Genomic DNA, 25,816 nt, shown 5'->3' with positions numbered 1-25,816 from the left:
AATAAAATGTAATGTAAGTTTTGAATACTAAATACTTAAACAATTGGTGGAAGCCCCTATATAGTTTTAGTACAGTTTCTAAAAGTACAAAAAAATAAATGAGATATGTTAAAGCATTACATTTTATTGACCTTTAAAATAACGGAAAAAGCCCTTCCCTCCCGTTTTTCATTTATTTAGATTGTCAATAATTTCTTACTCTTTTCTCCCAGGTATCTTACGCCGAGCCCCTCGTCTCTGGTGCAATCGGCGCCGCGTCCAACATCACGGAGTCCAACACGCAGTCCAACTTGTTGGAGCACACGCGCACCGTGCTGGAGACTGCTGCTCAGCTGCTGGTTGAAGCTAAGACTGCTGCTGGCAACCCTAGAGTAAGTTGAATGTTATATTTTCTCTTATGTATTTGTATTTTAGGCTGTGATGCAGTTGGTAGTGTATACAATTGTTGATTGTAAGGTCTAGGGCTTGATTCCCGTGTTGGGTAATGTGCTATTCGATTTTTTTCTAATATTTGTGGGAATATTTTGAATAGTACTTTGAAATTCGGTAATGTTTAGGTACATTACCGAATTTCAAAATTACTGAATTTATTATTATTTATAAGGATTTAATAGACTTTTCCCCTATTACTAAATATTGCCATTCTTGTTGCAAAGTCTATAACTATTTATGCTCACACAGTTAAACTGCTGATTTGCATTGATGCAATTTTCAATAGAGATTTTGAATGAATTTTGGCCCTTGTATCATACTAGATTAGCTATTTTCTATTGTTATACAGTAATTACCACATGAATACATTTGACCTCGTATTTCTTGACGTTTCGGCCGTATCCTACAATAGTTATGATAACTAATTATGTCTGTATGCGTGTGTCCAGGCGGTGTCGGTGCACAGTCGCGTGGAATCCTGCGTAGTATCGTGTCGCGGCGCGCTGGCCGAGCTGACCGCGCGGGTGCGCGAGCTGGCGGCGGCGCGCGGCGCCGTGGGCCCGCTGCTCGACACCATGCAGCGAGCCATCGCCAGGCTCACCGAGCACAGGTGTGTAGCCACTCATCTTACTTATGTTATAAATACAAAAGTTTAATATTGTCGGTTAGTCGTCAACCTAGTGTCAAAGTTGTTCAAACCGGCCTTTGACATGGCTTAACGACTGTTATCTTAGTAGACAACAACCGGGACCGACTTTTGACGTGCCCTCCGAAGCACGGAGACGTTAAAATACCACTATGCGGTCACCTATCTATGGAATGACCGCACCAACGGTTGCTTAACCCACACCTTTAAAGCCTATTTGGACAGTAAACAAATCCAGTAAAAAAATAAACATAGAACCAACGGCTTTACATGCTTTTAAAAAAACGAAAATTACTTTATGGCCGAAATTCCACCGTTAAATCTTTACGCACAATCGCAAAGACCGTAACATTCAACATATAACCAAGATATGTATCATATTGTACAACGTACATACAAGATATACGCTCGTCCTTAACCGCTGCATCAGCTGTTATATATAAATAGTGCACTGACACATGCGCTATATTCAGACACACGTCATATACATTACCTCATAGATAGTATAGATATTTGGATCGTACATACAGGCTGTTAGAACAACGGTTGCCCATACAATACAGATATCTGGTTAGTTTGCTATCGACATATTGTGAGTACCATTCAACTGAAATTGTACATACCCTTCGGAGATATGATACTTTCTGTAAACTATTGCCCCTCACATCATTGTACAGTCACATATTTGCGTATCCTGAAACAAACCTTATTCTTATCGTATGGTTAGTGGTCAACCTAGTGTCACAGTTGTCCAAGCCCGTAGGCCTTTGACGTGGCTTAACGACTGTTATCTTAATTGACAACAACCGGGACCGATATTTCACGTGCCTTCCGAAGCATGGAGACGCTCAGTTCAAATACTATTATGCGGTCACTTATCTACAGAATGACCGCGCTAAGGCTTGCTTAACCCACAGATCGTTTACCGACCGGTGAGTGCAACTAACCACGAGCGACCAAGCTAAAATGCACTTTACTTACGATCTGTCTCCTGTCTCGGTCTCGCTTGCGTTTCATATGCATTGCCTAAAGTTAAGAAACAATCGCAGACTCCGGTCGCCGTCTTATGTCTCGTGTCTCTACCGTGGCGCGAACCACGTTACCTTTCTATAAATAAACATATTTAAACTGCCTATATTACACTCTTGTTTCAAGCCTCGTAAGTGTGTTCAGTAATAACTGTACGAGTCTTTGAAGGCGGCACTCGAGCGCTAATTAAACGGTGCAATTAAACAACGCACTGATAGTCTGATACTCATTGAGTGCTGCATTTGGCGAGGTGCCAATGTTTACCCGGCGGTGATCTAACACGACCAAACATAATATATGTTACAAAATATATATTTACGTGGAAGCACGAGACTTGTCGAAAGTTCACAGAAATGTTAAAAACTTAGGTATATAGCAGAAATAATAGCCGAGTGGTATAAGTTGACACCTCCCACGCAAGTGGTCGCAGGTTCGAACCCGAGGCAACACAACAATGACTTTTCGAAGTTATATGTGTATTAGAAATAATTATCCCAAGCTCCAACGGTGAAGGAAAACATCGTGATGAAACCTTACATGCCTTAAATTTGCTTAATACGTTTATTGAGGGCATGTAAAGTCCCAACCCGCAATTGGCCAGCGGGGTGGACTCAGGGCCTAACCCGTCCCTCATTACGGGAGGAGATTAACAGGTTATATTTATTATTTATTTATATATTTAGTATACGAATGACATAGGCCATTTACTTTAATATGCATTTCTAATAGTAGCAGTAATCTATACTAGTGAAACTTAAAGAAAGTGCACGTATCGTCGACCTTAACCCACAACGGTTTAGAGCTATAAATATCATCAACGCTTGTTTACAGTGTAGCAAGTTCAGTGCGTGCTCAGTCGTTAGTGCGTGTACCCGCGGAGTTGCGTGCATATACTATTTGACGTATACGGACGTGTTATTAGTGATGTGTTTTGAAAAGATTAGTTTTGATTGTTTTGGTAAATAAATTGTTGGAAAATAGTGTTTTTGATTTAATTACGTATTTAAGTCTTAAATCAATATATATTTTTGACAAATTAGATAGCTAGATTTGAATCTTTCCGTTTCGCACATAGCTATAAAATTCTATAGTGTGTTTACAAGAAAGTAATGTGAATTGTGTATTATTTCCAAGATTATATCATAATACTTTATTCAGTGAATATTTCAAACGTTCAGTGAGTGTGTCAGTGTAAATAGGAAGGAAAAAAGGTGGTTTTATATATTTCTATTTATTCTTTTGACCTGTTTGACAAGATGTATGGATATGAATGAAGCAAGCGAAGTTTGTAAGGATCGTACCAAGTGGCGTTATTTAGTCTCTGCCTTGGAAAAAGCGTGATATTATCTATATAGTCTTTAATGCTCTTAAGATACATGACATCTAAAATCAAATGATTGATCTAACAAGATCTAGACTGCTGTGTTAGGTTATTCGTATATAGGTGAGACATCGTAAACCGTATCGGAACGGTGTCAGTGCTTGACATCGTTTGATGTCTGTGCGGGAATATGAGTCAAGGACAAGTCGATGTATCTGCGATACCGATATATGAGTGCTTCGGCAGATTTTATAGGAAGTACACTAAAATATTACCCTCTTATTCATAAACACACTATAAACCTATTCTAGATAAAAAACTACTATAATATGTTTTCTCTTTTTCATTTCACTAAGGAGTGAAGGAAACGAAACACTTTATAAGCCTTTCATAACTTCATGTATTTTTATGAATAAGAGGGTTAGAATTTATAACTATAATTAGATTATAGTAGTGCAATGGTAAGATTGATAGTGATATTTCTACTGCACCACTGGCCTAGGTTCGATAGAAAATCTTTATTACTGTGAACATTTATTCTTACGTTTGTAAAATCTCTGTGATTTGGTGAGGAAAGTAATAAAGTAAGCCCAACTAATAAAAGCGGTCGAAGAAATTGTATATTTTGTCAAAGATATAGTATATGCTTTTAAAATGGTATGCTAAGACCCTCAAACTTATCACGTTGGACTCAACGCCTAATTCCGTTAGATGACACTTGCCCAATAGTGGTAAATATTTGTTATTTCTTATATACTAATATTAATGTGTTTGTTTCAGGATGTCTTTGATCGGCTCATACGACGAGACGGACTCGTTCGTGGACTATCAGACGCGCATGGTCGGCGCCGCCAAGGAGATAGCACGGCTCGCCACCGACATGGTGAGTTAAAATCTGTTTTATAATATATTTTACAGTAAAAAGAAACATTTTCTGCAGTATTGGAGTTAAATGAGATGACAATAGCATTGTATTAGTATCTCTTTGCGATATACCTAATGGCTGTCACTAAACTTAAAGACTACCGCTTTTGTGCGGTCGGTAATGTAACCGACTGCTGATCATGAGGTCTCGGGTACGAGTCCCGGGCTAGATTAACTACTATTGGTATTTACTGATTTTGTTTAAAATACTTATTATAAATAAAACGACTGTGTTTGCGATTCAAAGTACGAATTGAGAAGAAGTTTATTTCGGTGAATGTGAACATAAAAATGAATATATAAAACAATTAGTTCCCGACTACAGATAATTAAATTCTGTTATAATACATTTAACATTTAATAGATGGCGTAAGTAGTTCGTTTCATTTGATGTGCATAAGAACAACAATACTCAATAGGAGCCCGAAGTATAGTAACGTGCCCAGTATATGGCAAAAGGCTATCCCTATTACATGGGACTAACATGGCCGAAACGGGGGTGTATTTGACCGATGTGATGTTATGCTTGTATGTCGTATGTAGGTTAATAATGTGATTGTAATAATATATTGTGTGTGTAGACGGCGAAGTCAGCGACGGACGCGAGCCGGCTGGTGCAGCTGGGCAACGAGATGTGCCACAAGTACGAGCAGCTGGCGCAGGACAGCGTCGGCGCCTCCGCCACCACGCCCAACTCCGACGTCGCCAACAGGTACACGCACTTATACAACTTACAACGAGATGTGCCACAAGTACGAGCAGCTGGCGCAGGACAGCGTCGGCGCCTCCGCCACCACGCCCAACTCCGACGTCGCCAACAGGTACACGCACTTATACAACTTACAACGAGATGTGCCACAAGTACGAGCAGCTGGCGCAGGACAGCGTCGGCGCCTCCGCCACCACGCCCAACTCCGACGTCGCCAACAGGTACACGCACTTATACAACTTACAACGAGATGTGCCACAAGTACGAGCAGCTGGCGCAGGACAGCGTCGGCGCCTCCGCCACCACGCCCAACTCCGACGTCGCCAACAGGTACACTCACATCATCATCAGACCCGTAGCCAGTTGCGCTCACCGGTCAGTAAACGATCTGTGGATTAAGCAACCCTTGCCACCGTCATTCCACATAGTGGTATTTGAAATGGGCGTCTCCGTGCTTTGGAGGACACGTAAAAAATCGGTCCCAGGTCTTCCAAGATAACAGTCGTTAAGCCACGTCAAAGACCTTCGGGCGGTTTGAACAACTTTGACACTAGGTTGACCACAAAAACAATCAGTTAGTGTTGTAGTCGGCTTGCAGTCTCACCGGATGCAACTGAATACCAGTATTTAAATGCAGCGACCGCTATTTGACTGCCACAACACAGTTACCTGGGTTTTAACACGATACTTAGTAAGACTGGATGTCAGACTTTCAAGCTTCTGACTATTTTTTACCTGTGTTATAACACGATAACCCTTGGTAAGACTGGTTGCTACTGTTAACGACTGTCAAAGATCTTTGGAAATGACAGCCGGAACCAATAAATTAACGTACCTTCCGAAACATAGGTATAACTTATAAAAAATGTCTAACATTATGTTATTTCTTGTGGCAGGATCCGTGTGGCAGTGGTGGAGCTCGGCGAGGGTGTGTCCGAGCTGATCAAGTCTGGTGGTCACTGTCGCCTGTCCGCCATCCCGCAGAACCAGCGCGCTGTGGCCGACAACGCTAACACTGTTAATGAGAAGGTAATACATTATCACTGAGCTATTAGGCACATTTATATGGTCCTAAATTCAGTACAAGAGGAGATGATTGGTTTATTCCAATATATTATGCTCTTTACCATTCACAACAGTTAAGTTAGATGCCTAGAGTGTTAGAATTAAATGTTATTTCGAGTTATTGCTTGTTGGTTTGGTAGAGAAAAGTGCTATTTAGGTTTTTTCAATTTCTAATGGAATGCAGTCAGGAGTTTGGTGCTCGATTTGGTGATGATGTTAAAATGTAACAAAATTTGGATATTTTGGACAGATTAATCTCTTTCTGGCTATAACAGTGGGAGTTGGACAAATTTAGTCAACTAGCCTTTTGAAGATCACCTCTTTTTTAAGTCAGTTAAGATTCTCAGTGCAAAAATGTTACTTTTATGGACCACGAATTTACGACAAAATTAAAAAAAATGGAACAGAAATTGAAAAAAATCCAAAGCACTGTCCGACTCGAGATTGAAATCATAGAATTATAAACACTATTATTGTTCAGATCACTGCAGTATTCGTTGTAAAGGTTCGATTATGAAACGAGTGTCTTATTGTCTTACACCAAACGTATAATAATCAATAGCTTACAAACTAAGTTCATATATAGATTAGAGATGTGACACACACTACACCACGTAACTAATTGATAATATCATTTCTCAATGCATTTTCACCCCTATACTCAAACTAATACAGTACATAATCTCTTTGTCCAGGTGGTAGCAGTTCTGAGCGCACTGCAGGCGGGGTCGCGCGGCACGCAGGCCTGCATCGACGCCGCCGCCACCATCGCAGCCATCATAGGAGACCTGGATACTACCATACTGTTCGCTAGCGCTGGTAAATATTGCTTTATTCGTCTTACTAATAAATTTTAGTTATACACGCCGGCTCCACACGTTGGCCCCAACGCTCGTACCAACGTTGGACTGCAAACTCGGTTACCCGTACGTTGGTTAATAAACTAGTTCTGTCCCGTCAGATCGCGAGCGTTGGTGCAAATTCATTTGATGAAACCCACACAAGCCGACCAACTACCAACGCTTGCCCCAACGTTGGCACCAATGCCATTTTCTAGATCCATACATTGGATGAGTAGCGTTGGGGCCTATATTTGGGCCAACGTGTGGAGCCGGCGACAGTGTATTGTCACTTAAAATCTATTTTGAAACTGTATATGAGTGACATGTGACTTGGTGCCTTAGTTAAATGTTTGTCGTAGCTGTACTGCCCAAAGTTCCAATTTCACGTGTGAACTAAAAAATACGATTTTGACAATAGGCTGTATTCTTTGATTATATTATGAAGCTGCAGTCAATGTAGCAAAACTTCAAAGGCAAAATGCTTTATTAATCATTTTCCTTTACTTTTCATATGTCCATTTCATTTTTATACTGTCATAATATGCTGTTCTTGATTTTGGGAAAATTCATCTTGATAAACAATACCGTATTTTTCAATAATTAATTTTATTTAACACAACATTTTATTTCGATAGCCCTTTTAAATCATCACTTTACACACTGTCATTCCTAGAAAAAATACACTATGTAACTCCACCCCTTACTACAGAATTATAGAATCTTAACAGAGTTTATCGACCCGACACTCAAAATATCAATCTACAGAATGTTCAACTACCCTCACAATTCCAGGAACACTGCACTCGGAGAAGGAGACAGACACGTTCTCGGACCACCGGGAGAACATCCTGAAGACTGCCAAGACGCTGGTGGAGGACACCAAGACCCTGGTGGGAGGGGCGGCCGGCACCCAGGAACAGCTCGCCACGGCCGCTCAGAGCGCTGTTAACACTATCGGTAAGTAATCTATACTAATATTATAAATGCGAAAGTAACTTTGTCTGTCTGTTACTCAATCACGTCTAAACTACTGAATCATTATTATGAGCCTGAATCGTCCCACTGCTGGGCAAAGACCTCCCCCATAGCCCTTCATTGCAAACGATCTGGGGTGGTTTGTACCCAAACTGGGTTGTAGGAGTCAAGCACGTCTCTCCATCTTTTACGGGGTCTACCTCGCCGCCGCGCCGTCTCCCAGTCGGCGGGGTATACTTCATCGAAATCGTACAGTCAACTTGGGTAACTTTGAATCATTTGGGTAACATTGACAGTGGAAATTTGAACTAGTTTCGATCATTTTTTATATGAAACCGACACAATTGATAAAAGTTTGCAAAATTAAAATGAATCTTTTTTAAATACTAGCTGACCCGCGCAACTTCGCTTGCGTCACATAAGAGAATAATAATTTTCCCCGTTTTTGTAACATTTTTCGTTGCTACTCCACTTCTAATAGTCTTAGCGTGATGTTATATACCCTAAAGCCTTCCTCGGTAAATGGGCTATCTAACACTGAAAGAATTTTTCAAATCGGACCCGTAGTTCCTGAGATTAGCGCGTTCAAACAAACAAACAAACAATCAAACAAATAAACTCTTCAGCTTTACAATATTAGTATAGATTAACTTATTTTTTTTGGTACAGTGCAACTGTGCGAAGTAGTGAAGCTAGGCGCGATGTCGCTGGGCTCATCCAACCCGGAGCCGCAGGTGCTGCTGCTGCACGCGGCGCGCGACGTGGCCGGAGCCCTGCGCGACCTGTGCGGAGCCACCACGGCCGCCTCGGGCAAGCAAGTGGCGCACCCCGACATGCACCGACTGAAACATGCGGCCAAGGTATGTGCACGTAGGAACTTGTATGAGTGTTGTATGAGTGTGTATGGGAGTTGTATGGGTGTGTATGAAATTTTGGTAAAGTGTTATGTGTGTGTGTGTGGATGTGTATGGACGTGTATGGACGTGTATGGACTGTGTGTGGATGTGTATGGAATGTTGTGTATGGATGTTTGAAAGTGTGGTTTTTATATAATACTCGTAATAAATGTATAGAACAAAAAACTTAATTTATAATTAATAACGTAAATACGTATTTTTTAAAAGATCTATTGTAATATTTTACAAGCGATTTAAGTCGCATCCATAGGACAAAAGATAAAGTTATTTATATTAATATACCATCAGATTTTTGCAAAATTATTCATAGCTTGCTTTTATTATGAAAGAGGTGTTTGAAAGCTGAACGAAAGCGTATTGGTCTAAACTAAATAATTTTAAAACATGTTAACAATAAGTTCACAAACATATCACTGTGTTGTCCAACATCGTTTGTAAATAGTAACATGTGTGTTGTCAATATTGGACTCTTAAGCCCTTTTGTCCATCAGCGGCTGTCCGACGCCACCAAACGATGGAGCTTGCCCATCAGAGGCAACAGTCTGGGCAAGCACAACCGACGATCAGTCACCCTACGCCCTGAGTACAACTCATGTGACTCAGAGACTGATATCTTCCAGTCCGACCAGGAAGATGAGCTTGTCAAACTCTTAGACTACTCCAGCCAAGACGATGACGTCTCCCCGACTATATTCCACGATAATTGCGAAGATGTCATCGCTTATATTGAAGGTTTAATGACCCGACCACCAGCTAGGAGCTCCAAAGACGATGATCTAAACGAACGGTACAATATGGCCGCCAGAAACAGTCTGCTAGATATGGATTGGAGAGTGTTAAAATACGGAGAAAATATCCTTCTAGGTGAAGCGAAGAAACTAGCAGATTTATGCGTAGATGTTAGTAATAAAATTGAAAATAAGAGGAAAAAAGATACGCTACAAAGATTGAAAGCGAATAACGATTTGGATAGTGAAATGAAACGGCTATCCGCTGTGATAGAAGACATGGACGTAGACGTAAAGACTGAAACAGTTAAACCTAAGTTGGATGACCTTAAGAGCCCTGTATTTAGGGTCAAGAAAGTCCGGCCAGTGAACCTGGAGCTCCACAGTCCATCACCTGAAAAAGACATGAAACAGATTCTCTCTCCTGAAGAGAAACAGAAATCTGAAAGCACCGAATTGATTGTCAAACCTGATGTGATTACTACAGAAAACAGGAACGGTACAGAGAGTAATGTTAATACTATAACAAGAAAAGTTAAGATGGAGTTTTGGAAGATGTTCAAAGATGACACGGAATGGTGGAAAGCGCTGGCTAAAAGGAATTTGGATAAAATGGAAGAAGCTAGGAAAGATCTAGAACGATTTAGCGGGCATGAACTTGTACTAGGCGATTATCAAACACAGAAAGATAATTACGATAAGGAACGCTTTACATTAGAAACTTTTATTGAAGAAGTTGATAAGTCTAAAGCGATTAACCGAGATTTAGAATACGATAAAAAATACGAAGATATCGTACTAAAGTTAATAAAATTTGCAAAAACAGACTTTATTTATAAAGGTTTCGATCCGCTAATTGAGAAATTAAAAGCCTTATCTAATATTAAGATTGATAAAAGAAAAAAGGTAGAAATACAAGATATTTTAAACATTTACGAACAGATAGACACGAGTAAATATACGTATGAAGAACTATGTTTACTAGAAAGGTATTACAAAGAAATTATTCGTAAATACAAAAAGGACAATTTGAACAAAGAGAACGTAATCCCTGAACACAATATTACTAAGAATATCATACAGAATGTTAACATAACTAAAACTGATACAATAAAAAGTAATAAAACGAACAATATAGAAATTTTCGATCTAACAAGGACTTATCCTAGGGAATACTACGCGAACAACTGGTGGACGATATACGAAGACATATTAAAGAATAGAGAAAAACAATTTGGCTCTATAGACAATTGGTGGCATGTATATGAAACTATATTAAACAATACGACAAGTAGAGAAGAGATTGAAAGAATTAAATCAATGATTGAGTTTAAAACACGAAGGTCTAGGCCTAACAGTCGGATGGAGGAGCAATTGAGAATGCTAGACGAAATTAGAAATGATCGTTTTCGTGAAACTGAAGATGTATCGACGCGGGACGATCAATCGGTCAGATTTCTATCAATATATTGTCAATCGCGGCTAATTGATGACCTTTCACGTGAATTGATGCGATTATTGATGACTATCGATTGATTGTTGTAGTGTAAAGTTGGCTTTATTATACTGGGTTGAAAATTCGCAGTGCGTTTGATGAAAGTTAGGTTAACTTTTGTTAAACGGATATGTGTCTTTGTACTAGGTGATAGAGTTGATTTTACATTTCTTTAAGAAATAAACTATTTGTCTACATAAGGTTCCTTAAATTCTTAAAGTGCTCATTGTCAGTTGTGCTAATCGGTCGGTAAACGATCAGTGTGTTAAGTAACTTGTACATGACATAGATGTAGGTGCAGTGTTTGAGCTGAGCGTCTCCGTGATACAAGTCACACTTGTTGTTTAACATAACAACTCAACAAGCTAGATTTACCAGTTATGGCTAAGTCTCGGATAAACTATCTGGCAAAGAGTGACAGCAATGAAAACTCTTTAAAATTTCGCCAGATAAGTTAACCAATACATAATCAGAACTGGTGAAACCAAGGATTACACTAGGTTAACTATACGATAAATAAATCTAAGCCTTCAGACGGATTATACAAGGTATTATCTAAACCTTTCTTCAACTCAAAAATGAACCTTATAGTACACAAAATAAAGTTTATTTCAAATTAATCGATAGTCTATTTATAATACGTTTCGTTTCACGTACTAAGGTCGCCGGCATGGTGTGGTGTCATACCTAACTTGTCAGTACATCGTAACTTATAACTCATTACTAGTATGCTGTGTTATACGAGAATTAATTATAGCTTGGGTTGTTTAGCTTGGTTTTAAATGACGATAGGACTTGCTATAATACATGTATATTGTTATAGTTGAACTAGCTGACCCGCGCAACTTCGCTTGCGTCACATAAGAGAATCATAATTTTCCACGTTTTTGTAACATTTTTTACTGTTACTCTGCTCCTATTGGTCGTAGCGTGATGTTATATAGCCTATAGCCTTCCTCGATAAATGGGTTATCTAACACTGAGAGAATTTTTCAAATCGGACCCGTAGTTCCTGAGATTAGCGTGTTCAAACAAACAAACAAACTCTTCAGCTTTATAATATTAAGTATAGATCTGTAGATAATTTCTACAGATTTTATGAACTGAGAGTAAAGTGAACGGTCATTTGAGTTTTGAAAAGGGTCAGTCATTACTGTACCATTATACTGTGTAATGTGGCCACGGTTAATACAATCTAAATTCTAAAGGATAGAACATGAGTAGCGCCCCTAGCGTATTCCGACGGAACAATTTTTTTACGTAAAATTTTTGATATGAATGCGATACGATTTTACCGGCAATGTATGCGTCGCAGTGGTTAAGATTGTATCTAGTAGACTACTACTAACCCCGGGGTCGCAGATTCCATTACCACACACAGCAATAATTGTATTGTGCTGCACAAGTAGTATTTATAGGTATACAAACTGAAATCCGTTGTTTGTATGTTTGTAAAGTCCTCCTACACAAGACTAGTAGTAACTACGGGAGGTTGTATTTTAAATACTATAAAAAATTGCAGTCCCAAGTCGTTCAAACCAAGGTAATCAAGCCAAGCTATCGTTGATTCTCATATAACACGACATACTAGTGATGCATCGCTGTTTCGCCTCCGTTTTGCCACATGTCACACATATGCACGCTGTTTTATTTTGAGCTTTCTATATTGTTGTCTGTCTGTTTGTTATTCTCCTTCCTTTTCGGTTATGAGGGTTGTTTAATGCTCCATATATATGAATAATAAGGGTGAAAGTAGCCCTGATTTAAGATGAGATGTATAGTACATTATTTTGACATTGATATTACTTAATTCATGATTTGAATTTGAACTATATGTTTCCCCGATTTTTACCACTTTAGTAGAAAATAGCGAGTAGTGGTCATTATTCGATATTTATTTGAAATAATACTATATGTAATTTAATAGTGTTTTATCGAAAATGTTTATAATTTTAGTAATAGTTACTTAGAATAATATAAATACGTCCAGAATGTAAATTTAGAATGCTTTTAGTCCAATAAATCTGTCTTTGAACTACTGAAATATTTTAGACAATAATATTTCCTGGAATACAACGTATATCAAAATACATTCCAGAAATTTAGACTACGCAAAAAACGTATAATTTTCATCGCGAGAAACAAAATGTACAATTTTCTATATACAATTTGAAATATATTATAATAAGGCATAAATAAACATATAGAGTTGTTAAAAAACTTAAATATAAAAGACAGTGTCAAAACAGCCATATACAGACTAACGCTTGAACATTAGCCGTCTCAGTCACACGCACGGGACGTGTATAGTTGTGTCTCTTTCTGTGGCATGCATAGTCCATCGCTTGTTTCATTCGCAACTAAAACGCGCTCTTTCTTGTTAAGCCTTCAATGGAATAGGCAAAAATTATCCCGAAATTTTGTTTATCAGATCAGTTAGGTTATATTTGAAAAATGACGGATATCTCTTTATAAATATTTGAGAGGTGTCTTTTTGAAACCTCATTAGATTATTAAAGATCTTTTAATCTCAGGCAAATATTTTTCTGATTTCTGTACTAAGTTATGACTTTTAATCAAACGAACACGCATTTGCGTGCACGTATACACCCGTATACGTTTTTACAACATAATTATCAGAGTGGGAGTTGATGATTTATTAAGCAAAAATGTTTTTTTTTAGTTCTTAAATTGATTATTAGTTATAGGTAGCTTATTCGAAGCTAGATAGGTAGTGTTTATTTCAAGAAAAACTCGCTGCACATATTTTTAAAATTCAAAAACTCATTCTAAATTACATATTTTCTTTAATTATAAGTACCACATATTCAAAATTTCACGCTTTATCGTCTTTCGATCCTCATTCCGGCCAGCACCGAAGACCGGCAGCCATCACCCACAAGAGGAGCTACATCGTGTGTAACCGCTTTCATCACCAGGCTTAACGGTCCAATATTGACGAACAAACATATTATATTATTATATATTTATATATACGCTGATACGGTATAATATACATAGTTGAACGACAAACTCGCTGACTAACCGGTTTCTGATATACATTTAGCGGTAGTTTATCTATTCAATAGCGTTAAAAGTCATATAAAAAAAACACTATTGAATAGATAAACTACCGCTAAATGTACCTCAGAAACCGGGGGTGAGTTATATATGTCGCCGGTGTTATACAAAGGCAAATAGTCGTCGACATTGTATGGCCGGTCGGTGAGTTTCATGTGTACTATATTATATGCGCCAAATAACTTTTATATATCTGAATATAACAGCAAACCACTGTAAGGAAGGTAAATAAATGCAAGAGGCATAAAAGTACGGGTGATGTAACGAAAGGACGCCGTCGTCACATTTTCAATTGTACAGTTTTTGTAAAATATTAGTGTTATTATTGCTATTGGTCAACAAAAAATGCGACAACTTTGAAGTATATATGATAAAATGCTTCTGAAAATGTATACATACAGACACGTACGTCTACGTGCTTTGGAGGGTACGTTAAAAGTCGGTCCTTGTTTAGAATAAGATAACAGTCGTTATGCCATGTCAAAGGCCTTCATACTTGAACAGTTTTGATACTTGACTAGACGATAAATGAATGAACGAATAAAAAATATATCTCATTTATTTCTTAAGAAGACAGTTAAGACTTTTACCCCCGCATTAAGACTTTTACAAACATACAAAAAATGGACACATAATACAATCAAACCAGAAACAACTATTTATGGATCGCATTAATAATTGTTCCGTGTGGGAATCCAACCCACGTCCTCTCGACGATTGCGGCAGTGGCGCGGCGACCACCTTAATCACTGCGCCATGGAGGTCGTCAAAATATGGTCCTAAATCGTCCTAAGACTTTTGTATTTATATAACCTTCCTAGCATCAGCTTGATATTCAGATATATAAACTTATGTAGCACGTAATACAAGCTTGTATATTATACCGTGGTGTTGTGAGGGCTTGGAGTATACCCGTCTCGCTCTAGAGTCGGATCTCTCATTCACAAGGTTTTAATGGTGACCGGTTCTCGTATGCTTGTTATTTGGTGTTATTTTGTTTAAATTAGTTAAAATTGTGTATTGTTGGATATGAAATCGTATTTCTACATTTGTTAGGTTAGGTTAAATTTTGATTAGAAACGAAAAATGACATTTATAAAGTGTTTGTGTATATCTGAATAAGTGTTATGTAAAATAGCATTACTGTTTCAACATTTTATGAAATTCAATTATTCTTTTAAAATTTTATTTCAGGAATATTCAATTTTTGAGTCGGCAGTCGTTTAATTTTGAAGAATCGAAAATGTTTGTCGCACTTAATTATGAACTTACATGAAATCTATATTTCGTAGTCATTTTCACATCCATAGTTTTATTTTACACAATTCGTATACGTTCTAAACGTACACCATTACGTATACGAGAACCTCCACCCATCTCTCTCTATCTCGGACCTCTCGCTCTCACAACACAGCGTGATCTATGGTGTTCACTGAAAGCTTATGGGTTTGGCATGGCGTAGCACCTTGGGCTCTCATTGAACTTAACAGGAATCGAACCCAGAGCTTCCGTCATAATATTAGACGTTAACATGTGTTGGATGTTATTTAGATGCACGTATGTTTGTCTGTTTGTTTGCATACCCGAAACGACTGTATTTTTAGTACTTATATTAATACTCTGACTGATACAACGTGCGTCGAAATAATATCTTATTTTTTTATAAATATGATCAACTTTTTGTAGAATGTTATTAACAAACTATGTCACCGAAAGATCCTAATAAAATACTCCATTTTTAATACTACCAGACTGTCCGTGCACTTGTGTGCACGTAACGTGTACGCATATGTATTCGTTATGCGTATAACAAGCAAACTTTACTGTTACTGTCTAGCAAAGGCAAAAATATCCCCCTGAAATGAGTCAAACTGTCCACTATTCGAGCTACATTCGGCTTCCAGAATCTAGCCCACAATTTGGATAAGCAATTCCTCGCGGGAACAGTCCTACTGTCTTCTATTTGGGCAAGATTTTTCCCATAGAATTACTCTCACAGTCCCACTGATTTCACAACGGTCAGTATAAGTCCCAATGTCAACTATTTTGACAAGATTCTTTTACCCAGAATGAAGTTCATTGTCTAAAGAACGGTCTACTTATAAAATAAGAGCAAAAACTACAAGTACTTCTACAAAAAGTTGTTCATATTCATACCCACCCATCTACTATCATGTGCCGACGTTTAACTGTGTTCTACGTGCAGGTGATGGTGACGAACGTGACGTCACTGCTGAAGACCGTGAAGGCGGTGGAAGACGAGCACACGAGAGGCACCAGAGCTCTGGAGTCTACTATTGAGGCTATCTCGCAGGAGATTGAGGTATGTACAAATATAACGAGAAATTCTTCGGGAAAGACAAGTGAAACTTTGGGCTATAATTTCTTGCTACTGTAGTGTATATGAAGGGTGAAAACAAGGCTTCGGGTTCGATTCCCGGGTCGAGCAAATTGATGGTCTTTTGTAATTTATGTTTGAATGTTTTCCAATTATAGCCTGAAATTTTGATAACGCGCCCCGTATGTGACAATAGGATTACTCCTAATTCGTAAATGAGAAAACGTGGGTGTATTTCATGCACTTTTGCCTATACTTTCGGGTATAACAATTCTTTAATTTCGGATGTACATTTCTTGCTATATGCATTTTTACAAAAATAAGCAATAAGTCAGTATCTTGGAACTCCTTATACAATTTCTAAAGAACTGGTTTTCTCTCCCTCAGGTCCTGGTCTCCCCAACCCCTCCCAAGTCCTCAGCCACCCCCGAGGAGCTGATCCGCTGCACTCGTCAGATGACAGTCGCCACGGCGCGCGCCGTCGCCGCAGGAAACGCTAACAAGCAAGACCAGCTGACTGCCGCCGCCAACCTTGGACGGAAGACTGTCGTGGATCTCCTCGTGGCTTGCAAGGTAAATTAACGATATAAAACAAATTGTTTGAATCGATCCCATTCAGGCACCCATAGCCAGTTGCGCTCACCTAAATTATCTGTGGATTAAGCAAACCTGGGCGCGGTCATTCCATAGATAGGTGACCGCATAATGGTATTTGAACTGAGCGTCTCCGTGCTTCGGAAAGCACGTAAAAAGTCGGTCCCGGTTGTTGTTAATTAAGATAAATAGTCGTTAAGCCACGTCAAAGGCCTACGGGCGGCTTGAACAACTTTCACACTAGGTTGACCACTAACATACGATAAGAAGAAGATCCATACTTAATAGTCTTTTTCTCTCATCCAGGGTGCAGCCCACGCAGCAGAAACCTCAGACCTTCAATCCCGAACCCTGGAATCAGGTCGATCAGCAGCTGAAGCCTACCGCGCACTCCTCACCGGAGTCCTAGCAGCTTGCAATGGAGACGTGGCCGCCAGGCAGCACTTCCCGGAGCTCTCGCGAAGAGTCGCTCACGCTGTCGCCGATATTATCGCTACGGCGGAACTGCTTAAAGGTGGGTTGTGGTAGAACCCAGGGGTTTGTGGTAGTGTCTGACATTTCTATGGGGGTTTTAAAGGTTTAGGGTTATAGACAGGTTAATAGAATAGCTGGGCAGCTCAGATTTTTTATGATAACTTTACGGGGCTCTTACGAAGAGTCGGTCATGCTGTCGCTGATATTATTGCTACGGCGGAACTGCTTAAAGGTGATTTGTGGTAGAATCCGAGGAGCTGTGATAGTGTCTGATACTTCTATGGGGGTTTTAAAGGTTTAGGGTTATAGGCAGGTTAATAGAATTGCTGGGCTGTTTAATTTTTTAATGGTACTTCAAAAACTTATGGCGTAGAGTTGTTTATGCTGTCCCCGATATTATTGCTACGGTGGAACTGCTCAAAGCTGGGTTGTGGCAGAACCCAGAGATTTGTGGTAGTGTTTGATGTTTGTTTAAAGTCCTTAAGGGCTGTTCGTTATGGGCAGGTTAATATAATTGATAGGCTGTATAACTTTTTTATATAACCGTCACTAAGAAATAGAAAATTTTCAAAACCTCGAAATAGTAACATTGTAATTCTTACTTGAACGTCTTAGAAAATACTTTAGTTCCTGTTTTTTTCTTAATAAAATTAATATTAACCCTGGTCTTCCTGCAGGTTCCGACTGGGTAGACCCTGACGACCCCACAGTGATAGCAGAGAACGAGCTGCTTGGTGCGGCGGCCTCCATCGACGCAGCCGCCAAGAAACTCGACTCCTTGCGTCCTAGGAAGAGTGTTAAAGTACAGGTATGTCACTTGTTCTATCATATTAACTATGGTTTTCAGATAACATACAAAAATTCACGCCATCTTCCCATATGGGTAGGCAGAGACCAGAGAACACCACTTGGTACGATCCTTACAAACTTGCCTTGCTTCATTCACATCCATACATGTTGTCATACAGGACCGTCGGTTACGAGTAGCACATGACCTTTTTGCAACACATCACCGATATGATCTGTGTATGTCTTTCTAAGGCACCCCCTCCCCGTGTTACCGGTGTATTTATTGCTTAAGCTACCATCTCTACGAAAATATTTAATCATAATAAGTTGCACACTAGGGAAAGGTAGGAAAAACTGGGAAAATCTGTGGTTTAAATCATGAACGAGACAGGAGAAGTTTATGGGGTAGCAAGTGGCGTTCGTTGCTCTCTGCCTACCCCCATGAGAATAATGCGTGATACTTATATATGTGCGTTTGTATTTTACTGTTATACACAATTCAACTATGTACCAAATGACTTAACATCAAGAAATCTATCGTGAAGCCATGAAGAAGAAAAAGAAGAATTATGAAGCTATACTTGTGCGTTCAGAAAAAAGAAGAACAGCTATGTGTCGGTGAGATATGTTTGATATTCTTGGTTGTTTCATTCTGTATCACCCAGGAATCAAACATATTACACATCGATCATGGCACACACACCAACAATACTGCAAGAAGATATTTACATCAAGAAATTTTTTTACGGAATTATTGTTGTGTAAGAGCGGGCTATTTCCAACTTTAACTTTCGATATAATGTCATTGCTATAAAGCGTATCTAAGTATAATTTTTTTTTTGCCTTAGTAAATTGAAATAACCCGCTTCTAAACTATGTACGTACTATAACGATACTACAAACATTTTCATAACCTGTAAACAATTTTCTACGACTTTCGAGCCAAATGTAACAATTTAAAACTTTACAGTAAATTCGCGAAGGAATGTAAAATAACAAAATATAGCAGTGATGAAAGCCGAATACATCGCATATAGAAAATTACCCTGTTATTCATAAACACACTATAAACCTATTTTAGTTAAAAAGCTATAATATTTTTATGAATAAGTGGGTTACTCTACAATACTACTTGTAGTGATTATTGATAGTGACTTTATATTCTTCAAGGAAAATCAATGCAAATAAATTCAGCAAAACACTAAAAATATGCTGCCCCAGCCAAATCTTGCAGATAAAAGGCCAGATTAACCACTTTTGCTGTTATCTGCCACATAACTTTCATAAGTCGTGAAATTTATCCACAGAATATCTCTATCTCGCTTACACCATTTTTCTTTTTCCTTAGGAGGCGGACGAGAGCCTGAACTTCGACGAGATGATCTTAGAAGCAGCCAAGTCTATCATCACGGCTACATCGGCGTTGGTACGAGCAGCATCCGCCGCACAGAGAGAACTTATTGATCAGGTATGTAAAACTAAATACTGGTCCACAGCTGGCCGTGGGACTTCTTGACTGTCCCACCGCTGGTTAAGGAAATACTCTCTGTATAAGTGGGATATTTAAGACCACCATTTCAGTTCTAAGATAAATTATATACGCATTAAAATATGATTTTGTTGTTGAAGTAAGGAACTACTGCTTATTTTGAATAGGTATTGCATGTTGATGCCAAAACTTAAAGAAGATTTTCTGTTTTTTTTAATAGTTGTAATTTTTTCTTAAGTACTTTTTTGTGGTAAAAATCTTTGAAATTCGTCTGTTGTACGTTATATTAGTCATTCCTATTTTTATTTGCCTTTTTTATGTTTAATTTTATACCCACGTTTACATTTTGTGCTTAAACATTTATTTTTAGTTTTTTAACGCCTTAAAACATTGATTTAAAACACTATCGAAAAAACGTCAACCACTGTTTAAGTCACCCAAAAACTTCTTTTAATCTCCACTTCCTTGCCCCAGGGTAAGGTAGCCCGGCGGCCGACGTCGTCGTCGGACGACGGGCAGTGGTCGGAGGGGCTGATCAGCGCGGCGCGGCTGGTGGCGGCGGCGGCGCACTCGCTGGTGGAGGCCGCCAACGCGCTGGTGCAGGGCGCCGGCTCCGAGGAGCGCCTCATCTCCAGCGCGCGCCAGGTGGCCAGCTCCACCGCGCAGCTGCTGGTCGCTTGTAAGGTAAGCTAACACTGGTGCAGGGCGCCGGCTCCGAGGAGCGCCTCATCTCCAGCGCGCGCCAGGTGGCCAGCTCCACCGCGCAGCTGCTGGTCGCTTGTAAGGTAAGCTAACACTGGTGCAGGGCGCCGGCTCCGAGGAGCGCCTCATCTCCAGCGCGCGCCAGGTGGCCAGCTCCACCGCGCAGCTGCTGGTCGCTTGTAAGGTAAGCTAACACTGGTGCAGGGCGCCGGCTCCGAGGAGCGCCTCATCTCCAGCGCGCGCCAGGTGGCCAGCTCCACCGCGCAGCTGCTGGTCGCTTGTAAGGTAAGCTAACACTGGTGCAGGGCGCCGGCTCCGAGGAGCGCCTCATCTCCAGCGCGCGCCAGGTGGCCAGCTCCACCGCGCAGCTGCTGGTCGCTTGTAAGGTAAGCTAACACTGGTGCAGGGCGCCGGCTCCGAGGAGCGCCTCATCTCCAGCGCGCGCCAGGTGGCCAGCTCCACCGCGCAGCTGCTGGTCGCTTGTAAGGTGAGCTATCACTCATTTACTTATTATTGTACTATTTAGCGATTAAAAAGAGAGGCCAGGAGTTACCAGCCAGGTCTTCTCATTCTCATTGGAAAATTCTACCATGTGACTTAGTGGTATTTGAATTGAGCATCTCCGCACTTCGGAGGGCACGTAAAAAGTCGGTCCCGGTTGTTGTCAATTAAGATAACAGTCGTTAAGCCACGTCAAAGGCCTCTCGAACGGCTTGAACAACTTTGACACTAGGTTGACCAATAACCATACGATAGATAGATAGCTGAAAGGATGAATAGATTTAGGTCTTGAACTCACCATGCCAGTCACTTTCATACAATATATATATAACCGTTATACTTGTCGCAGGTGAAGGCGGACCCGTCGTCGGAGTCGACGCGGCGCCTGCAGGCGGCGGGCGCGGAGGTGATCCGCTCCACCGACAACCTGGTGCGGGCGGCGCGCGACGCCATCACCACGGAGGAGGAGCGCAGCCTCGTGCTCAACCGCCGCATGGTGGGCGGCATCGCGCAGGAGATCGACGCCAGGTACACCACCACTGACATGCCACTATCATTATAGTAAATTTTTTTAATCATTTGGGTAACATTTAACGTGTGAATTTGAACTAGTTTCGGTTATTTTTTCATATGAAACCAACACAATTGATAAAAGGTTGCAAAATTAAAATAAATCTTTATCAATTGTGTTATTTAAACTAGCTCAAATCCCCACTGTCAATGTTACCCAAATGGTTCAAAGTTACCTAGGTTGACTGTATATAATCCATTTAAACCCATTATATCCAACTCGAGGCCTAACTCCTACCTCATTTCGGGAGGAAACCCTACCGCGGTAATGGGACATTAATATATAAATAATAATAAATTTAACCCATTAGTGTCTCACTGCTGGACAAGGGTCTCCTCCCGTAATGAGGGAGGGGTTAGTCGTTGAGTCCACCATGCTGACCAATTGCGGGTTGGGGAATTTGCATGCCTTCAAGAACTATTCTAAGGAACTCTCAGGCATGCAAGGTTGCATCACGATGTTTTCCTTCACCATTAGAACAAGTGATAATTATTTCTAGTCATAAGTCATTGGTGTGTTGCCTTGGGTTCGAACTTGCGAACACTTACGTGGGAGATACCAAGTTATACACAATATTACATATGTATTACAAACGGATTCGGGACTCTACGCGCTATCCAAAACATAGTCCACAGCGACTCATCAATCACAGAGGCAGTTAAGATCATCTTTTCAAACTTCTCTTCCCCCTCAGGTCCGAAGTCCTCCGCATAGAGAAGGAGTTAGAAGAGGCGCGCGGTCGCCTGACGGCCATCAGACAGGCCAAGTACAAGCTACGAGCTGGAGAGACATCTGGTGAAGAGACTGATACTGACGTGCAGCTCGGCTATGCGAGTGATGCTAGCGGACCACAACATAGGTATGACACTACAATATAAAGGAAACTTACTAAGTTTGAGTGGGACTCATGTGTGAATGTTTCCGTACCATTGTGTATGAAAACGGCAAAAAAACGCGTTTGTTGCATGGAAAACCCCTTAAATATGGTTATTCTAAGTATTTATTGTTATACATTATCTGCGAAAAAATTTATGTGTCCGACTATAGTGGTTTATGAATACTGTCTGAAGACAGACAGACTAAAAATGATTGAAATTATTTATGATTTTTATTTAGAAATAGACAGCGAAGTTTCTGTAATAAGGTCCTTTGGGTATAAAGCTCTAAAAACGTGATTGTTAATTAGTGTAATTTCGTGATATTTTTTTATTTATCTTAATCACATAAGGAGACAAGCTTATACTGGGTATGTAAAACAACTAAACTCAAATTCAAGCATTTCTAAAACGAGAGGAGCTTAATAAGGATTTTATTCGCGGTTCCTCACAGAATGAAAAAAAAGTATATGTTGAGTATTTCTTTGTGTTCGATCATTAATATTCTTATTTTTCATTATTTATGTGTATTTATTTCAGGTTCAAGACGCCAAACAGCAGTTTCGCGAACACGACGTACTCGCCGAACAGCACGTACACGCCGCACGCGACACACAACACACACAACACGCTCAACACGACCGCCACGTCGCACGTGTCGCAGCACTCCTCGCACCACTCCACCCACCACTCCAGCCAGCACGCCGCCCCGCCCAAGAGCCCCGTCTCACCCGGGTAATATATCATTTACTTATCGTATGGTTAGTGCTCAACCAAGGGTCAAAGATGTTAAAGCCCGAAAGGCTTTTGACGTGGCTTAACGACTGTTATCTTAATAGACAACCGGGACCGACTTTTTACGTGCCCTCCGCAACACGGAGACTCAAACCTCACCTTTGGAACAATTGATAATTATTTCTAATACATACATAACTTCGAAAAGTCATTGGTTCGAACCTGCGACCACTTGCGTAGGATATACCAACTTATACCACACCCACAAAAAAGCTCGATATTTGGGTACCTAACGAGCTCACTGAAAGAAACCTAATGTACCGTGTACTCATTTATGATTCTTGAAACCAAAGAGATTATACAAGTTCATACATACTATGCGAAAAGGCTTTTTCCCCGACCTAATAATTATATCAAAATACTTTTTCAGATACGGGTACTCGACGCCCAAGAGCCCTGTGAACAACTACCAGTCTGGGTACAACCAGTCCACGTACAGCACTCTGAACCGAGACGAGAAGTCCTACACGGTGCAGAGCCCCACATTCTCCAGCTTCAGACCTCAGGAGGACCCCAAACAGAATTATGAGGGTTTCACCACTCGGTGAGTTTACCATACTTATATAAAGAAGGTAGCCTGTTCATTGACGTGGTGTGAAGCTACGGTGAGGAGAAACGTAGAAATAATAATATTAACCAATCGGATTAATCCACTGAAAAGTGGGGATTTCGACGACCTCCGTGGCGCAGTGGTTGAGGTCGCCACGCCACTACCATTGCGTCAAGAGGTCGTGGGTTCGATTGCCACATGGAACAATTATTAGTGCGATCCACAAATAGTTGTTTCGGGTCTGGTTGTATTTTGTGTCCGTTGTTTGTATGTTTGTAAAAGTTCCCGCTAAACTAGAGCAATAAAAAACATAATCTTTATAGTGCGGCTCGGCTTCTAATCCGTTTGTCTTTACCGCAGTCACTTTCCACGTCAATGAACAGTCAACATAAAGTCCGTATTAATGGATTAGTATCAACTTGAAAACATAGTTTTAAGGACCCGTTTGACAAACATAACTAACAAAAAAAAAACATAGAGTCAAATTGAGAACCTCCTCCTTTCTTTAAGTTGGTTAATAATGCAATTTCGAAAAGGGATTTTCTTAGTATTTTTCAAATATTAGTTGTGCCTTTTCAAAGTTGCATATTAGTATGTACTCATTTTAATATTATAATAATATATTTCCAAAATTACTAACCTAATTTTCTCTTGCTTTTTCTGCTGCCATCGGAACACAGATAAGGACAATTATAAATATTAAATAAACATAATAAGTGCCTTCAAATACTTATGACACGTGCCTACATTAGTATAATGTTAGTTTATAAGATTGTTACACACAAACGAACACACAAGGATTTATAAACAAGGTTAGAATCACATAAGTTTTGAAAAAAAGTTGATGTAATTATTTTTATATAAAATTAACACCAAAAGTACTTTTTTTTCGACAAATTGTAGGAGGAAAATTATATTTTATTTAATTAATTTGTTAATTTTAATGAAATAAATACATTGACTTATATTTTTAGAATATTATAGAACACTTTATAGAAATAAAATACTTTTTTTCTGAATGAAAATCTATGCTACACTTTACCGTGTGGTTTCGCTTGATATTTTAAAGACCTACGGGCTGCAATTAAAATAATACTTTAATGACGATTGACTACGTTTTTCCTGCGGCTCCACTCGTGTGTTTGATAATATTATTAGGTCCTTTTTCAGGATCTTCACGCTTTCTTAATAGTTATCGAATAGCATAGTCCAGGCTAGTATTTTAGACACAAAAACACGCCAAACGAACAGACACACCTACTATTAATTTTATAAAGAAACTTTATTTTACAAAGAAACCTACTATCAATTTTATTAAAAAACACTTAATTTTTTATTTGGCAATTTTAAGCAAAAATATGGAAAAGTTATCATAGATTTTCACAGAAAAATACATATTTAGTATCACTACATTATATACTATTTTCTTGTCATATATACATGCATGTAACTTCAAGCTTATGTCATTAAGTGGTTAGCAGATTGGTACTACATCACTCTAATTGTACCCACGAGTTGATGTGCTATATAAGCTGGGTTACTATTGATATTGACTGGACATAGTTGATAAAATAAATATAAATAGACTAGCTGACCCGCGCAACTTCGAGAGAGCGTCACCGAGAGAATGGCTCATTATTTTCCCCGTTTCTGTAATTTTTTTCGTTGCTACTCCGCTCCTAATGGTAGTAGCGTGATGTTATTGCCTATAGCCTTCCTCGATATATGGACTATTTAACACTGAAAGATTTTTTCAAATTGGACCAGTAGTTCCTGAGATTAGCGCGTTCAAACAAACAAACTCTTCAGCTTTATAATATTAGTATAGATTAGTTTTAGCTGAAAGTTCTTTAAGACAGTTTAATTGACTGCCTCCGTGGCACAGTGGTTAAGGTTACGCCGGTACCAGTGCGTTGGTAGGTCGTGGGTTCGATTCCCACACGAAACAATAATTTGTGCGATCCACAAATAATT

At 39.6% G+C, this 25,816-nt stretch overlaps 1 protein-coding gene across 9 annotated transcripts in view; it reads left to right on the top strand.

Annotated features, from left to right (window-relative positions):
- The window catches only part of rhea (Talin_middle and talin-RS domain-containing protein rhea), a 116,902-nt gene that overhangs the window by 80,480 nt on the left and 10,606 nt on the right, over window positions 1-25,816 (top strand). For 6 of the 9 annotated variants that reach the window (XM_076132017.1, XM_076132022.1, XM_076132015.1 and 3 more), the window contains 19 exons: window positions 213-371; window positions 882-1,042; window positions 4,209-4,311; window positions 4,934-5,391; window positions 5,958-6,090; window positions 6,822-6,945; window positions 7,761-7,925; window positions 8,613-8,803; window positions 9,352-11,037; window positions 16,371-16,487; window positions 16,890-17,075; window positions 17,403-17,610; window positions 18,248-18,378; window positions 19,708-19,827; window positions 20,323-20,532; window positions 21,401-21,579; window positions 22,317-22,481; window positions 23,038-23,232; window positions 23,663-23,836. In XM_076132017.1, the coding sequence (XP_075988132.1) occupies window positions 213-371; window positions 882-1,042; window positions 4,209-4,311; window positions 4,934-5,391; window positions 5,958-6,090; window positions 6,822-6,945; window positions 7,761-7,925; window positions 8,613-8,803; window positions 9,352-11,037; window positions 16,371-16,487; window positions 16,890-17,075; window positions 17,403-17,610; window positions 18,248-18,378; window positions 19,708-19,827; window positions 20,323-20,532; window positions 21,401-21,579; window positions 22,317-22,481; window positions 23,038-23,232; window positions 23,663-23,836 (4,865 nt within the window). Of the gene's footprint in view, window positions 1-212; window positions 372-881; window positions 1,043-4,208; window positions 4,312-4,933; window positions 5,392-5,957; window positions 6,091-6,821; window positions 6,946-7,760; window positions 7,926-8,612; window positions 8,804-9,351; window positions 11,038-16,370; window positions 16,488-16,889; window positions 17,076-17,402; window positions 17,611-18,247; window positions 18,379-19,707; window positions 19,828-20,322; window positions 20,533-21,400; window positions 21,580-22,316; window positions 22,482-23,037; window positions 23,233-23,662; window positions 23,837-24,522; window positions 24,652-25,816 lie in introns of those variants that run through there. The other 3 variants (XM_076132021.1, XM_076132023.1, XM_076132018.1) reach the window with 2 other exon arrangements.

The sequence above is a fragment of the Anticarsia gemmatalis genome, chromosome 27 (genome assembly GCF_050436995.1).
Source record: "Anticarsia gemmatalis isolate Benzon Research Colony breed Stoneville strain chromosome 27, ilAntGemm2 primary, whole genome shotgun sequence".
Lineage (NCBI taxonomy): Eukaryota > Metazoa > Arthropoda > Insecta > Lepidoptera > Erebidae > Anticarsia > Anticarsia gemmatalis.
This window is presented reverse-complemented; position numbering and strand designations above follow the sequence as displayed.